General features: G+C 42.2%; 2 protein-coding genes across 2 annotated transcripts; both read left to right on the top strand.

Moving 5' to 3' along the window:
- The first annotated feature begins 3,713 nt into the window (after positions 1-3,713).
- LOC308120262 (delta-like protein 4) lies at positions 3,714-11,123 on the top strand. The gene is made up of 11 exons (XM_080480771.1): positions 3,714-4,144; positions 4,234-4,488; positions 5,014-5,071; positions 5,487-5,750; positions 6,509-6,569; positions 6,921-7,051; positions 7,139-7,308; positions 7,576-7,795; positions 7,885-8,620; positions 8,716-8,824; positions 9,701-11,123. Exons 1-11 carry the CDS (start codon positions 4,091-4,093, stop codon positions 9,704-9,706), a joined length of 2,064 nt encoding a protein of 687 aa, XP_080336897.1. The 5' UTR covers positions 3,714-4,090; the 3' UTR covers positions 9,707-11,123.
- Positions 11,124-14,586: 3,463 nt separating this feature from the next.
- On the top strand, positions 14,587-16,784 carry LOC308120290 (glutathione-specific gamma-glutamylcyclotransferase 1-like). The gene is made up of 3 exons (XM_080480805.1): positions 14,587-15,005; positions 15,096-15,131; positions 16,058-16,784. The coding sequence occupies exons 1-3, from the start codon at positions 14,835-14,837 to the stop codon at positions 16,466-16,468; spliced, it is 618 nt and encodes a 205-aa protein (XP_080336931.1). The 5' UTR covers positions 14,587-14,834; the 3' UTR covers positions 16,469-16,784.
- The last annotated feature ends 421 nt before the right edge of the window (positions 16,785-17,205 follow it).

The raw sequence follows: 17,205 nt of genomic DNA, 5'->3' as shown, positions 1-17,205 counted from the left end.
GTGTGTGTGTGTGTGTGTGTGTGTGTGTGTGTGTGTGTGTGTGTGTGTGTGTGTGTGTGTGTGTGTGTGTGTGTGTGTGTACAAGGTTACAAAAAGGAATAAACAAAAGAAATAAACATAAAATGAACCATAAGAGAATCGAACACGCTGACATTGACGATTAAATAGACGAAGATCACTGTGCGTTCATGGGTGTTGAAAATTAACGCCAAAGACAGAAAACATCTTTCGAGAAGTTCCACGCTTTGTTTTTGAAAATAAGGTGACACACAACGACACCTCACTGGTTTGCTGCGCTCCACTTGTGTCACGAAGTTCACTGTTTACCTGATGTCCAGGGCAAATTAACAGTAAACATTGGCGTTTGGAAGAAGGAAATGTAATTTTGAGAGGTCTTTGATCCCCGCTTTAGTGATGAGGGTTGGAATTATCCTCGTGTGTTTTGGAAATATTAAGTATGAACAGTATGTTGGTGCGACTGCTATTCTGACATGAGTAACTATGTCAAGAGTCGACCATTTAGACTGGAAGAAGCACAAAAGGGCACCTCAAATGTTTCCTTTCTGATTTGATTTCATAAATGTTCATTTGATTCATAGGATTTGGAGAGATATTTTTCACATCCGTGAATAAACACTGCTGGGAACAGCAAACACTGCGTCGGACAGCTTCTCCCAAATAGTAACTTTCCTAATAAGCCCAACGCCTCTGTCCTACCTCTTGCTTTTCCCCAATCAAAATGTTATTTCTAAGACTTTGGATGCCAGCTGCAGAGACACGGAACAATCAGAAGTCAGCTTTACAAAACATTGTCACAAAGAAAAATGATGGCCGACACAAGGCTGCAGACGGGGCTGCGGTGGGCCGAGGCCTGTTTCCAGGGACGTGTTTATTCTAGAGCAACACAGCAGAAAAGAGCCCGTTTCATTAGTGTTTGCCTTGCCCAAAAGTAAATAACCCATTCAAATATTCCATTATTTCAAGCCAGGTTTACATAATAATGATAATAATGTAATAAATGAATGATAATAATACCAGAGGGGATCAACGGAGGGGAAAGTGATGTCACATTTTTCCAAAAATATGCAATTTTACCAACATTTAAATGCAAAACCTTGGATTTAAACTTCTTTAGAAATCATTAGGAACTTCTGAGTATGTTCACAATTGAAATGATTAAGCAGACGTTTTATTAAGCATCTTTTAAACTGATAACTTTATTGCTTTCACTGCTTTGTATCTACTTGTTTTTAATTTTACATTTGTTAACAGTCATTTCTAAGGACTTTGTTCTCTTATCAATATGCTTTCGGAGTAGATATGTAATTGCAAGCAATTCAACATGAAATAGCAAAAAAAAAAAAGTAAATTTATCTTTGAGTAATCTTTTAAGAAAAGTCCCTCGTACTTTAACACGCTGTTTTTTTAAGAACCACACTATTTTCAACAATACCAGAATGTATTTTTCTGCCTCTGGAGATTAATATGTAAGTGTAGATCAGACAAATCCTGGAAAGTGTTTCTCCATATATGTTTCAAGCCAAAGTCTTTCCAAAGAAACAATCTTTTTACATGGAATCGAAGCCTGAGATAAGTTGAGAAACCCTAACCACAACCATTAGATATTCAAGTGAATGCGTGTTTTGACGTGTATGAAGGTAAGGCGGAGCTACATGATTCTCCGTCCTCTCTGAAAAGAGTGATGAGACTCCGGTATCAGTGGCAGCCCTGTAAACTAAAAGGATGCCCCCCTGATAAACGGCTTAAGGTCATTCCTTGATGCAAACCAGAGCAGGAGTCGACAGCTGAAACTGCTGATCCTCTGCAGGATCTGTGCCATTCGAGTCAATGGTGGGAACTCCAAATGCCTCAATGCAGCAGAGGTATGAGATGTCCGGGCCTCTTACTCACGCCGCTGCAGACTCAATGGCCCATTGTCTCTGCCGCTACGGTGCGAGCTCCGACCAATAAGTCAAAGGTGGGGGTCTGCAGATGAAGTCATCTCAGCAGGAGAGCCGTTCAGCCACACACCTTCGTGGTCCAGGGAACAGTGGCTGGATCCTGTTCCCTCACTGTAAATCCTCCCAGACGAGCCGGCCTGCTGCAGCGGTGATAAAGCCAACAATGCCTGTGCCCAGCGTGACTTTTCATGAATTAAAAAAAAAAGAAGAAGAAGAAATGCATATGGCATTGGAATTTATTTACTCGCCACCCTTCATATATACTCTTTTCAGTCCATTTTTCTTTTTTTTTCCTGCTCGAGACAATCAGACTTGCACTTAAAAGGAGGATAAATGTTTTTGCAACTTCTTAAAGTGGATGTTAGTTCAACAAACAGTGTGAGGCCGTGCACAGGATACAATCTTGACTTGAATTTATACAAATGCACTTTGAATTGAGAGCATTGTGAGATGGGATGTAAACTATAGTAGCCAAACAGCTTGGTGCTTTTTTTTTTTCAGCTACAATAATAAAGAACTTTTAGAAAAATATGTGGGGTATTTTTCTTCCCTCACAGCTTGTACGTGTGTTAAAATGCAAATGATAACTTTGCAGATATAAGGATGCATTTTGCTGAAAGGGGCGGGGCATTCATAATTGCCAAGGAGAAAGTAATATGGCTGGCATGTCCTTGTGTAAAGAACTGTAACTGTGATACCCGTTAGAATTGTGGTCATTCGTTATAGATTATATGTCATTATTTTTAATTATGATTATTCTCAGCATTTACATTACATACACATTAAAAAAGTGTATTTCAATCATAAATATTGGCTTTATGTGCCATTTCTGTATATGTCATCCTTTTTTTTTTTTTTTACGAAAAACTGAAAGTAAATACACTTCTTCCTAAAAGCAATTAAGTTTTAGTAACAATTTTTATTTATTAGGGGGTTTTGGCATCACACTGTTGGGGACCAGGTCCTTACTTTAAAAATAGACACATGTATGTGGTCTTTATGTATTGACTTTCTATATAACTCAAGTTATTCCTTTCACAGCGTGATTTCCAGTGAAAAGATAGCAGATTACGGGGGAAACGCACATTGAGGAAATAAACATTCCCCTTCCTTTCCAGATAAGTCCCACTCAGGATTTGATGAAAGTCTGTTTATGCCATGTGAATTCACTCGGTATATATTTACAAAGAACCATAATCAATAGAAATGCAAAAGCTTTCCAGATGGACTATTACTCGCCGTTTTGCTTGTTGAAAGGCGCGTTTCTGGGCTGATTTATGACTGACACTGGGTGTGTGTTTACAGTGTGAATCTGCAATAACACGTGGAGCTATCTCCCGCCCAATCGTTTCAAACAAACACCAAGAACAAAGCAAAATATAAGAGACGAGGCGCAATCTGTGACCCCCGCGGACTCTTCTTCTCCTGAATGACACTGATTCTGCAGTTCTGCTGGTTGCATGTGTTTGTAAGAGAGGATATCTGCTTGAGCGTTTAATTCCAGTTAATGCTATTTTGGGGGTGTATTTTCAATGAGGACATCTGAATCAAAAGGCAATTTCCTAAGAAATGCTAGTAAAACTCACGCCAAGACAAAAAAAAAAAGAAGGTAGCGAGGGCGCGCGCAGGGGGTGTGGTTGGGGTGGGTGGGGTGGGGTGTGTGGGGCGGGGGTGGAGGTGGGGGGTTGCTGCCTGACATTGTGCGTAATGACACCGCTCCGCGGTATATAAACGTCCCGCAGCCCTCACAAGGAGTCACAATGCGCTGATGCTCCGCCACATGCGCGCATCACTGTTGGCACCAACACGAGCCTCAGCCCCGCATCGGCCCCGCACACTCAGACCCCATCTGACCGGCACGATGGATGGACAACATAAAGACCGCAGAATGACTCACTTGTGGATATTGACGTTACTGATAAGTGCGTAACCCCGAGCACTGGATAACTCGGTTTTTCTCCTTCTGGATACGGATTGTGGAGCTGGATCTTGTTCTTTTGGACGAAAGGATTATATTTATTCCGATCACTTTCATTTCACTCCATATTTTTTCTTTTTCCTTGGAGTCGGAGCATTTTGTGGCAGGACAAGCTGATTTCTGCACGGATACGCACATAAAACTCTAAAGGATGGCCGTTTGGTTCACCTCTGTCCTCGCAATAGTTATAACATTATTTACTCAGGTATTTTTTTTCCAACTTTTGCATTAAATTGTAAATATTTTTTGATAGTTTGTTGCATCGCCTTGTGCTCACTCTTCATTTCCTTCTAGGTTCTTGGATCAGGCGTATTCGAGATCGATCTCCATCATTTTCAGAATACTAAAGGTTTGCTGGCGAATGGACTCAGTTGCAGCAGCATGGGAGGCTGCAAGACTTATTTTAGGGTTTGTTTGAAGAACTTCCAAACGGAGGTGTCCCCTGGAAAGTGCATATTTGGCAAAGCCGCCACACCTGTTCTGGGAAGCGACTCCTTCAGCATCCAGCGGGACGCCAGGCTGCGTCTGCCGCTCAACTTCACCTGGCCGGTGAGCGCACCTGCACGTCCTGCTGCGCGCTTTAGCGCCTCTCTGCACCACAGCAGAGATCAATATGATGTTTACAGAAAATGGGCTAGTGATCTATTTAAATAAAACAAACAAAAAAGGTCCAACAATAACAATAATAATAACAAAGATATCCCGGTTGTTCAAACATCGCAGATATGCTTAACTCAGCTCATATCTTCAATTATCATTTTGGTATTCAAAATGAGTTTGTTCTACTGGACTATACATAATATACAATGCTTCCATATACTTTTAAATCATACTTTTAGAAGATTTGTATTTTTGTTTTCTTTCAAGGCATACATAGTTAAACGCTTCAATGCGCCCATTGTTATTTAATCTGCGCGTAAAGGACAAGAGTGAGATTATTACAACATCCTGTCTTTGAAAAACATGTTTTGTCTTGCTTGAATAGGTGCATTTCTATCACATTTATACTGAGTCATACATCTAAGTTATTTTCAATCTTTGATCACTTTCTTTTCTCCAACATTGTCCCCACAGGGTGCTTTTTCATTAGTTATTGAAGCTTGGTATTCTCCTGCAGCGGCGCAGCCTCGAGGTGAGGATACGCACACCATTTCTCCGCCACTAGAGGGAGACGCATCTTTCCACCCTTCATACCATCTTAACCTGCATTCCTCGCTTTTTAATGTGGCTGTTTATCGAAAAGCAGCTGGCATGTCAGCGTCATGGATTCACATTTGTTAGGATGCCTTATGAGTCACACGACAATCCCTCACAATCACGTCTCTCCAAACACAATTGCACTTCCCTTGTTTTATTTTCAGCACGCATGGGAAAGTGGACATAGTTTAAAAGAGGACAATTCACTTCTTGGATTGTGTGTTGTGTTAAAAGAATGATTTGATTTGAGTAAGACACTGAAATAACTTTAAAATGTTTTAGCCGATCTGCTTTTTTGCACATGACTTATTTCCAAACTGTTTTTTTTGTTTGTTTTTTTACCTCCATAGATACCACCAACCCTGATTTCTTGATTAGTTCTTTTGCCATCCGAAAACAGTTGGGAATAGGGCCTGTGTGGTCCCCGGATGTGCAGACGGGGACGCAGACGGAGCTAAGGTACTCATACCGGTTCATCTGCAATGAAAATTACTACGGGGACACTTGTTCCAAAAAATGCGCTCCGAGAGACGACCATTTTGGCCACTACACCTGCAAGCCTGACGGGCAAATAGCCTGTCTCCCGGGATGGAAGGGAGAATACTGCCAAGAACGTAAGCAAGAGTGAAGACTCCATGTAGAAACTTTTATGTTGTTTGTGATTTGATAAAAAAAAAAAGAAGAACGATTTAGAGGTTTGCAAATGCGCGCTAATAGAAATTGCACGTCAAGACAAACTGGAACGGTGCGTCATTGTTAAATGTAAGCTTCAGTCTGACATTTGTGGAAAATGCTAGATTTTATATTGGACATTTAAAACGTTTTTGTCATAAATCTCATATTTTATAAATTGCATGGACTTTCTTTGAAATGTGAGGCAGCCAAACACCATGCGTAATATTTGGTCTCTCTCTCTCTCTCTCTCTCTCTCTCTCTCTCTCTCTCTGACGCGTGCGGTCGGCCTAATCCAGGGTGCTGGTCGCCCAGCAGCACGCGCCGGGGTTAATCGCGGCATTATCGCCCGCCACGCGCCACTAAATTGCGGGCCCTATTGTTAAAGCGGTGCAGGGCAGCAGCTGCGTGCGGGGCTCGAACCGTCCACCGATAACAATGGGGCAGCTGTCCCGCTTTTCTGAGAACAAGCATCTGTTCCGCTCTCCGACCAGCCGCTCCACCCCGCAGAACAGCGTGCAAAATCAATGACACATACAGCACAGGGCGATTTGTAGAAAATGGGTTTTATTCCCCCATTCAGATGGGTGCAGGTTTTATGCGAGAATGTGCATGTTTAGAGGTGATAAAAGTCTTATTAAAAAGCGTTTCAATGGCACTGTTAAACTTTAAATACTGTCGTTTTTCTTTCTTTTCGCAGCAATCTGTCTTGAAGGGTGTAATGAAAGGAATGGAAACTGCACTGTGCCTGGAGAATGCAAGTGAGTATACACTTGTATGTATGTGGAGCTAAATAAAGATGTATAGGTATAATAGGTATAACCTATTCAATGGCAATGCGTGGTATGACAGTTGTAGTCCTATAGGTTATGTAAGGGCACACACATACATTAGTTACACAATGAACTATACACACCATCTGTAATCTGAGAGTGCATGATGTGACTTTCACCCCACCTTCCATCCATGGGTTAATATTTGCAGTTGCTCACTAAGATATTTCTTAATTCATTTCAACCATGGATAAAAAACTGAATAAGAGTACTTTTGTCTTTATGAGGGCTCAGAGTGTGAGAGTGAATCATCTAACTGTCATGTTTATGTGTGAACAGATGCAGAGAGGGCTGGCAGGGGCTCTTTTGTGATGTGTGTAAACTCCATCCGTCCTGTAAACATGGTACCTGTAAAGAGCCGTGGCAGTGCACCTGCAAAGAAGGCTGGGGAGGAATCTTTTGTGACCAAGGTGTGCACATCGACCATCTCACAAAGCGTCCCCTGTGTGGTTTCTCTTTCGGTTCTTGTGCTGATGTTCCCTCTCGTTTGTTTAAAGATCTGAACTACTGCACACATCACAGGCCCTGTGCCAACGGGGCCACGTGCATGAACACGGGCCAGGGCAGCTACACCTGCACCTGCCTGCCAGGCTTCACCGGGGTCAACTGTGACTCCGAGGTCAGGGAGTGTGACAGCCGGCCCTGCCACAACGGAGGCCAATGCGTGGTGAGTCCGGAAGTCTCTCTCTCTCCTTTCCAACAACACAGGCTTTCCTGTTTTTGTTTTTGCCTCGGTCTATCTGCGAGTCCAGGAGGATGCTATCGATTGTCAAGTCAGTAGATGACCCAGTTCACAGACTGCACACTGTAAATAGAATTCAGACCGAGGATAATGGGGTTTGTTGGGGGCAGTTGTGAACAGGATACACTGGAAAAACATCTGACAGAGAACTTTTGGATAAACTTTCTTTCTTTTTCTTTTTTCTCCTGGCAGGACTCTGAGAACGGCTATCGGTGTGTGTGCCCGCCGGGCTTTGAAGGACCGCACTGCAAACACAAGATGTTGACTTGTGCGGACAGACCGTGCTTCCAGGGGGGCAAGTGCAAAGAGGTGGATAACGGGCACAGCTACATATGCGAGTGTCCAGCAGGTTACACTGGACTCAACTGTGAGAAGAAAGTGGATAAATGTACCTTGCTGCAATGCATCAATGGTAAACCTCCAGGCCCGTTACACCAAACGTGAATCGTTTCTGTGTGTCTCCATCAAAACTAACCACTCCGGCTGATGTGTTTTGTGCAGGCGGACATTGCGTGGTGCAGAATAACCTCCACGTCTGCAGCTGTCGCTCAGGTTTCACCGGACCGCGCTGTGAGATCAACGTCAACGAGTGTGCCAGGAACCCGTGTGCCAACGGCTCCACCTGCATCGACCGCATGAACGACTACAGCTGCACCTGCCCTCCGGGGTACACGGGACGCCACTGCGAGAAGCCCATCGACGGCTGTGGCTCCAGGCCCTGCCTCAACGGCGGGACCTGCACCGTCGGAGCCAAAGGCCAGCCCGTGTGCCTCTGCCCCGTTCACTACAGCGGCCCCCGCTGCCAGTCCACCGAGGAAGCTCTCGCCAGCACCCCAAGCCCCAACATAGGCTCCGGGGACACGCTGAACTTTGCAGCCATGAGTTTGGGCATTGGCCTGGTGGCCGTTCTGGTGCTCCTCTGCATGGCAGTGGCGGTGGTGCGTCACGTCAAGAGGCAGCGGGACGAGCGGCAGGACGCCGAGGCCATGAACAACCTCTCCAAGGCCGACTTTCAGAAAGAGAACCTCATCTCCACCCTGGAGCTCAAGAACACCAACAAAAAGGTGGATTTGGAGGTGGACTGTCCCGTGGAAAAGTCGAATCACAAATACATCAACCACTACCACCTGGACTATAAATCCTCCACGGGGTACAGGGACGAACTGTCCCATCTGGACAAAGATGAAAACTGTGAAAAGACAATAGAAGACAAAATGCATTTGAGTCGAATGTACAGGTGAGTGAAGAAGAGGCGATTGGATGATGCTGATCTAAGAGTAGCACCATCAATATTAGAGCTTTTAACCAACACGACGTGTCTTTGCTTTCCAGTGAAAGACCAGAGTGTCGAATATCAACAATATGCTCCTCCAGAGATTCAATCTACCAGTCGGTTTTTGTAATAGCAGAAGAGAAAAATGAATGCATCATCGCCACTGAGGTAAGATTGATTTTCACCAGTGTTCTCTTGTTTGATCTATCAGAAGCAGAATAATTAGTTTGGTCTTAATCAGTAATTCCCAACCGTAGGGGCAGAACCAAACATTCATGGGGGGGGGGGGGGGGGGGGGGGGTCACGAAGTCCTCTTGATTTTAAGGAGTACAACATTTTTTAATATCTTAAAATAGGTGAGTCTGCATTTACTTCATTTACCTGACAAAACTACTAATTTTGCATATATTTAATCGTCTTTGAAGTTAAATATAGTTTCCATGTGTTGGGTTTACATTATTTCCATGGCTTCAGTCTTAAGTAGAAAAATGAAAAGTGATTAATTGCAATTAATTACAGAAAACTGTGCGATTAATTAGTAAAAAATTTTAAACGATTGACAGCATTAATATAAAATAAAAGTGTCGGCAATATACATGATGTTAAGCTCACCAAGTCAGCAGCGGGAGAAAAAAAATGGCGGCACATAAGGCTAAAGATAAAGATAAATCGGTCAAAAAGAAAAATGTGTGCAGCAAGAACGTTCCTTAGTATCTGGTTTCACTGAAGCAATGGACAAATTTAGAGCTGAATTCATCTTCTGTGGTGAAAAACTAGAGAATGAAAGTTTGAAACTGCGAGCTGAAGTGACACTGGACCATCAAACACCCCGAGACAGAGAGTAAAGCCAAAGCGTTTATCCTCAGAGAACATTAACTCATGGTTACAGAATATAACAAGAATTCAAACAGTGGTAGGTAGCTATCAAAATTGTTTCACGGAAGAAAAAGAGGCAACATGGTTATTGATGGTGGTCATAATGTTATGGCTCCTGGTTGTGTGTCGCATTAATCCCTGAATTTCTCTCTTTATCTTCTCCTCCAGGTTTAATGAATGGACGATAATATTTGTTGGACTACTCGTGGCTTGTTTACACGTTTGGAGAGACTGGGATTTATTTAAAAAAAACAAAGACAAACGCAAGTTGCTGCTCTTGAAAAACTTGATAACTGGACGGAGCTCGCGAGCTCTTCGAACGCAATAGAACTGAAGCTACTAACCTATGTGGGAATGTAAAGACCTACAGAAGGAGACGGTGGAAAACAATGAGCAAACGTTTTGTTTTTCCACTCGGAACCCTCGTCGCCTCCGTCCAAGTCGGTTTTGGACTTGGTTCCGGGCCGAGATGAGAAGAGGACTGTCTCCACGCATTCCTCTCCACGTTATCGCAGTAATCAGCAATCAGCAATCAGCTTACTGCCAATAAGACTGTGGAAGGAGCCGGCAGCCTTTTCTATTCCTCCTGGCCTGCAAATGCGCTATGCAAGCAAAAAAATTTAAATCAGCATTGTGCTCAATCATAAACGGTCTCACAAACTACTGAAAAACGGTTCATTTTCGAGGGATGTTTGGGTGGGGGGGGGGATCACTTTTGTAAATTAAACCCATTTTTAAAAAGAATGTATGCAGCCTAGATCACAAAGCCTTATATATGTATTTAAGAAAAAAAGAAAAAAAAGAACCCTGTGCCCTGCCTTATCTCTGTTCCTTTGCACAGCACCATGACAGTGACAATTAAAGATCAAAAGTTGCAATATGCAAGGAAACTCATGATAAGGCCTCGTTTTACTTTATGCAAGATCATTAAAAAAAAAAAAAGAAAGAAAAAAAAAAAGAAAGACAAATGACAAAGAAACACAAGAAGTGACTATCGTACCAAGGACGCCTTCAACGGAAATTACTGAACCAATAATGTTATTTTGTAAGATTAGTATTTCAGTAGTAATTTAAGTATATGAAGCACTGATCTGTCTCTTTCTATGTTTTATAAGATTATTTTGTATATACTGTATATTTATATGTTGAGATTAGAAGTATGACTTGTAAATCTGTTTTTAATTTGATGCCCCCAAAAGGTGAATTTATTTTTCAAATGTTTTTAGGTGTTTTATGTTATTTTATTACTATAAAAGTAAAAAAAAAAACAAAAAAAAACAAGGATACATATCTGGTACACTGTTTGTTTGTGGCTCTTTGATGGTTGAGTGTACATGTGGTCGAATAGAGATGCTAAATTAAATGTCGGAATCAGATAGAGACTTGAAAGTGGCTTCGTTGTCTATAGATTCAGTGATATTTGGCCTGATGATTCTCCGCCGCGTGTCCGGGACGTCTGTGTCGGTGTGAAGTGAAATCAATGTGCTAGCAATCATTCAGTGGACAGCGTTGTAAGGAAATACTCACACAAGAAATTTATATTTAAAAAAAACCCCAACAACCTGTATGTGACAATAAAGAGTCCTTGTGGATCTTTCTACTTCTCTGACTCTGCGGATCTGCTGATGGGAAATCGGCTGAAGCATTTTTAAACCACTTGGGGGCAGCAGGTTTTGAGTGAGGGGAAGAGCCAAGCGGTTGGTAGGATATTGCCAACAACAAGGCAAAAGCAGCGTGTTTCCAAGCCGTTATCTATTACCAGATATGGGGAAAAAGCAACCACGCTCGCTGTCTAGGCTGTTAAAAGTGGAAGAGCTGAGTTAGATCACTTTCAGTTCAGACAAGTTTATCCAACGAGCAGGAAATCCTTCATTTGTAGCTTTCCCAGTGGACATTCACACGTACAGTCAACATAAATAAAGCTGTCAAGCAAACATATTTAAGCATGGGACAGTGGGATGCGTCAGTCATAGAGCAAGATAAGATCAAAGATTTAAAAAAGAAAACATAGGTAGAAACAAAACAATAATACAAACTAATAAAAAATGGGTGTGGTCTGTGTTTAGGAGCTTAATATCAGAGGGAATGAAGGACTTTCTCACTTTTAATCAAGTAAAAATAAGAAATCTGCATGAAACTTTAACAATTGTTTCTCAGCTTAGATTCAACACTTGAATCATTCCAAATGGCAAGTTGCCATGGTAACAAAAAATAATATGTTCTGAAGAACTTGGTAGGTAAAGGTTAGTAGCACAGATACACATGTAATATGTATTAAGTGTTGAGTAATAAAGTTGTTATTTGTTACAATAACACACAATGTTTGAGAACTGAGTTCCCTGAAATAAATCATATTATTATCATGATGACCAGGTAGAAGTTCTAAACAGCGACACATTTTCAAGAAAGAGTTTTTACGTTTCCTCCTTTGCTCCCTCATATAGAGGTAAGAAACAAGCCGGGTTCACAATTTGAACGAGGTATCATATTTCCATATCGTGTAAAAGCAGAGTTCCTTTTTCAGGAGGGAAATTGTGAAAATCTGCAAATAAAAAAATGCAAAACATCTCAAACACAGTCTCACACACTCACATTCACATCTCCAGGCAATTTAGAGTCACCAGTTAGCCTCAAGTTCACATTTTTGTACTGTGGAAGGAACCCCAGGACCTTCGCACTGCGAGACAAGAGCCACCACACCACTGTGCAAAAATGAAAATGAAACTGAAGAACTAGATGGGAGGATGAGAGAAAGGTGGAAGGAAATTTAGTTTCAGTTGCTTTTCTTCTCTCTTTATTTAAATTTGTGGTTTTCAATTCTTTAAAGCAGAGATGTCAAACATAAGGGCCGTGGGCCAAAACCGGTCCGCAAGAGGCTCCAATCCGGCCAAATGGTAAAAATTTAAAAGATAACATTGATTTTTGTTTTGTTTATTTTTACTAATTTCTTCAGAGTTTGGATACAACACAACACTGAGAACAATACAACACTGAGACTGTATCGGGGATGCTGCCATGAAAGATAGCAAACTAGCATTAGCCTCAAAGCCAAGCCAGAATGTCAGAATGAGTTTGTACAAACACCTAATGTTTTTTTCCGCTTGTATGTATGTATGTATGTATGTATGTATGTATGTATGTATGTATGTATGTATGTATGTATGTATGTATGTATGTATGTATGTATGTATGTATGTATTTTACCAACTTTTCACAAAAGCTGTTTACATGAATTGCAGGAAATTTTCAGGGATGATTTGTCATCATACAAGGACCAGTCGATTCAATTTTGGGACGTTACCGGCTCAAAGTTTCCGAATAAATCCCCCAAAACTGTGAAAAAATGTTCCATACAAAGTGGATGGGAGAGGCACCTCATGGAGGAGATTAAAAGAGATCAAAGTAAAGGAGATGAAGGTGGATCAGCATGTGTCGCCATTGAGACGCACGGATCTCGCAGGTAATAGTGAAAGGTTCGGAAAGTACTCACCCAAATTGCTTGAACGTTTCAGGGAAGATTTGTCATCCTTTTTGTTCTTGTTGTTGTTTTTGTTGTTGTATTGTAACAACAGAACCGATCCCCTTTGGGACAGTTATGACCAAATGGCCCATCGATAGCAGCCACACAGAGCAGCGCTCAGGGGGGTGCTGGTGGGGACCGAGGGTCTTGCTCAAGGACCCACGGTACATGTTTTTTGGGGACTGTGGGAGAAAACCGGAGGAACCTCACGCACACACAGGGAGAACATACATCTTCAAAACACAAAAAAAGGAAGCATCAGATACCGACTCCTTGTAGCATCGTTGCTTCATTTTAACATCAAAATCATTCAAATAGATCTTTTATTTTCATTATCGAACTTCTGAGCAGAAGCCTAAAATATGTATGGTTTCAAAAGGTAAAGTCAGTTAGTTGTAACTCTCTTGTTCATCAGTGGCTGCTCTTAAATACAATCTAATGCTTCAGTGAAGGACATTAGATCAGAGTGTCAAAGGGCCACATGCAGCCTCATTCTGTTAGATTAACTGAAAAGATCAGCCGCTGTCTGTCATCGAGGGACACTCAAGCCAATCAGGGAATGTTAAAGACACCAGTTAACCTGCGTGAATGAAACTGTAAACTTGCACAGCCTGACAGGTTATCAGTCGTCATTTCATCACAGGTGGAGCTCGCAGAAAAGACTTTCCACTTGCTTGTTAAGGCCTGCAGCGTCTGCAGCTGACAGGACTTCAGAAAGCTCACAGCTTAGAGGTTGCTTTCTGCTCATCACTGATTCTTTAAAAAAAAACAAAAAAACAAACATGTTTTGGCTCTGATGCATATTTTAGCAGGTGCAGCAGGTTTAAGGCTTTTTACATCCATAGAATTGCCACTGTGACTTATGAACGTGTTCTCCTAATGCTTTTCAACACAGTGAGGAGGGAATTTGAAGTTCAAATATAAAGATATGGGAAACAAAATACAAGACAGTGTTGTTATTGTTATAAGGTTGGAGACATAAACTTGTCATAAGTTATCAGAATTGACTACTTAAAGTATTTGTAGTGTGTAGGATTATCTGCTCCATTACTTCTCACCTCTGTCTATCATTGATGTGCTATTGGCTCAGCAGTGTCAGACAGGTAATGAGCTTAGGAGAGCACAGATATAACGGCACTGCTCGTTTATTTATAGGTGATGGGATTATCTGTGTCTATAATTGACTGTTAGATCCAAAAGGTGCTCCTCAAGGTAAAGCAGCAACAATCTAGGACCATGTGCTCGTTATTATGATGTTCAGATGTCACTCAAGAATTCTTTTTTTTCTTTTAAAGGAAGTGTTTCTAAGAAAATGTATAATTTAGTAAATTATATGTTAGAAAACCGCTGTCATGGTTGTTTCGTAGAAGTTTCAGCTGAGTTTTTTTCTTCTCAGTTCTTTTTGTGTGCGTACGAGTGTGGGGAGAGGAGGTGACGGGTCCGCACGCACACGATTCTGATTGGTTACATAATCACCGGGCCCCGCCCCCCTCCACGCTGCCATTGGTCGAAGGCGCGCCACTCTGACGCACTTAGAACAACAAACACACGTGTGGGAGCGCAGAGGAATGTCTCTGCACTATATTGCAGTGCGCTATACCACGATAATGCAACAATAGCGCTTTAAAAAAAAACAACAAAAAAAACAACATTCTTTTTTCTTTTTTTTTTTTTTTTAGCTGAAGGCAGCATGATGGCACTTTATAACGGAGACACGCAGGAAGGTGCGGGACAGAAGGCAGCGGACACTTGTTGACACAGAGGGAAAGAAACAGAACCAGGATGAAACCTCAGGACATCATCAAGGAGAAGAGCAGCCTCTGGATCTTTGGCTACGGGTCGCTGGTGTGGAAGCCGGACTTTGCCTACAGGAGAAGCAAAGTGGGATTTATCGAAGGCTACAAGAGGAGGTTCTGGCATGGAGATGATTTCTATCGAGGGGACAAGGAAAAGGTGAGAATTGCAGTCTGAAACCTCCCAATGCAATTAGATTGATTGGAAAAGCAGATCTCATTTTGTGTGTTTTTGTTTTTCTCTTCTCAGCTAGGCAGAGTGGTCACACTGGTGGAAGATGAAGATGTAAGTACACGATGCGCTCGACTTCTACTATAAATGAGACCTTGTTTATTTTTTAATTGGTTAATGGGAATAAAAACTCTTATCAGTCAGTTCAGGGGCCACGTCAATCCAAATTTAATTAAGAGTGAGCCAAACAAATAATCACAACTCAACATGTGTTCTCTTTGTTCTGGTCAAAAGAAATACGTTATTTTAACTTAAAAAGTAGTAATTTATAAAGAAATATGAGGACTATTTTAACACAATGCCATAATAACCTTACCCCTCGGTGCGAAATACAATAAAAGTTCAAAATAACATGTTTATTTTCATGTTATTATCAATAATCACGCCACTCCTTATTTGGAAGTTTAACATTTTATTTTGAAGCTCATGCCACATCCTGGGTAGGAGCCTGAGGGGTTAAACATATTGTATGGCTGAGCAATGAGTTCTACCCACTATTAATGTATCGCTTATCAAAAAAAAGCAGTTGGATTCAGTCCTGCTCCAATCCCCGTGTTTGTCTTTGGCGTCCGATTATGTTGATTCAAATTGTAATTCTTCAGTCAGACGGTGAGCCGGACAACGTCTACAGCTCAGGGGCATAAATCCAACATGTATTATTATTATCTACTCGAAAGGAACCCAGTGAACTACATGGATCAGCCAGATCACGACTTTTTTTTAAATCAGGGCATAAGACGAACTCTGAGTCATCACCAAGATTGTTTTGTTTGTCATTCACACTCAATTTATTTGACGTATTTACTGCTTGTTCTGCACTGATTTATGACAAAGCCTTGATATATTTATGTTGCCATAAAAGCCCAGTATGTTTTTCCATCCTTCGTTCTGTAAATTTCAGTTTCATGAGTCGAGATATGCAATAAAAATCCTTCTACAGAGTTGCTCCAACCGAGTGTCAAACGTTCTTTCCCCGTCAGGCCTGCACGTGGGGCGTCGCTTACGAAGTGACCGACTCGCAGGTGGAGGAGTCGCTGCAGTACCTGAACGTGAGAGAGGTGGAGGGCGGCGGCTACGTCACGGAGATGGTGGAGTTCACCCCTAAAGAGAAAGGTCAGGGCACGCTGTCGGCCCTCGTCTACATCGCCACCTCGGACAACCCCATCTACCTCGGCCCGGCCTCGGACCAGAAGATCGCCGCGCAGATCGCCAGCTGCAGAGGCAGCACGGGACACAATGTGGAATACCTGGTGCGCCTGGCAGAGTTCATGAGACTGTGCTGCCCCGAGGCGCAGGACGAGCATCTCTTCTCCATCGAGGCCGCGCTGCTGAACATTCTGCGTGACTGCGGAGGGATCAAATCCCCGGAGCCAAAGTCTGCACTGCTGTAAGAAAGCCGTCGACGGCGGAAATGAAATCCTGGAACAAATTTCCCAGGAATCCCCGCTTTACTCTCCGAGTACAAATACTCTGACTTTACAGTTATCTCCTGTCGACAAGCACTCTACTTCCGACCTTCTTTTTCATTAGACTGTTATACGTAAGCTACGCAACTACTGAACGCAAAAACAAGCAAGGGAAGCTTGAAAAACATTGCATTTTGAACGTCTTGAACCTTTTTTGTGTAAATAACTTTGTATTTAAATGTATTTTTTGGAATGTATTTAAAGAAATTAAAAAAAAGAAACCAACGATTTCAGTCCCTGTATGTCACTCATACTGTGTTTATGTTAATGCTCACATACGTTCACGCTCCCTCGTCACGTGTCCCAGGAATGTTGACTCTGGCTTTCGTGTAAATGACGACTTTTCCTCGGAGAGCTGTTAACCGCACGAGAGACAACACTTTAAGGCTGTACTCTTACTAGATTCCCCGGAATTAGCTCTGAAAACTCAGCAATCTGGAGTTTTTCGGAGTATGGTTTATTTTCTTTACTGAGAAGAGTTTTCACAGTTTTGAAGAGGCATGTTCAGCTGTGCAGGGAAGAGTCATGTCTTGTCATGCCGGTGTGTTTTCTGCCAACCTTTACTGTATAGACAGAGCATATGGGGGCTTTGGGGGTGGGGATGGGGGGCAGTCACATTGCAGTAACATGTGCACGTGCCTCAAGTTTCACATAAAGGCTGA

The sequence above is a fragment of the Lipophrys pholis genome (genome assembly GCF_963383615.2).
Source record: "Lipophrys pholis genome assembly, chromosome: 14".
NCBI classification, from domain to species: Eukaryota; Metazoa; Chordata; class Actinopteri; order Blenniiformes; family Blenniidae; genus Lipophrys; species Lipophrys pholis.
Note: the sequence above shows the minus strand (reverse complement) of the source record. Positions and strands in the feature narration are given on the sequence as shown.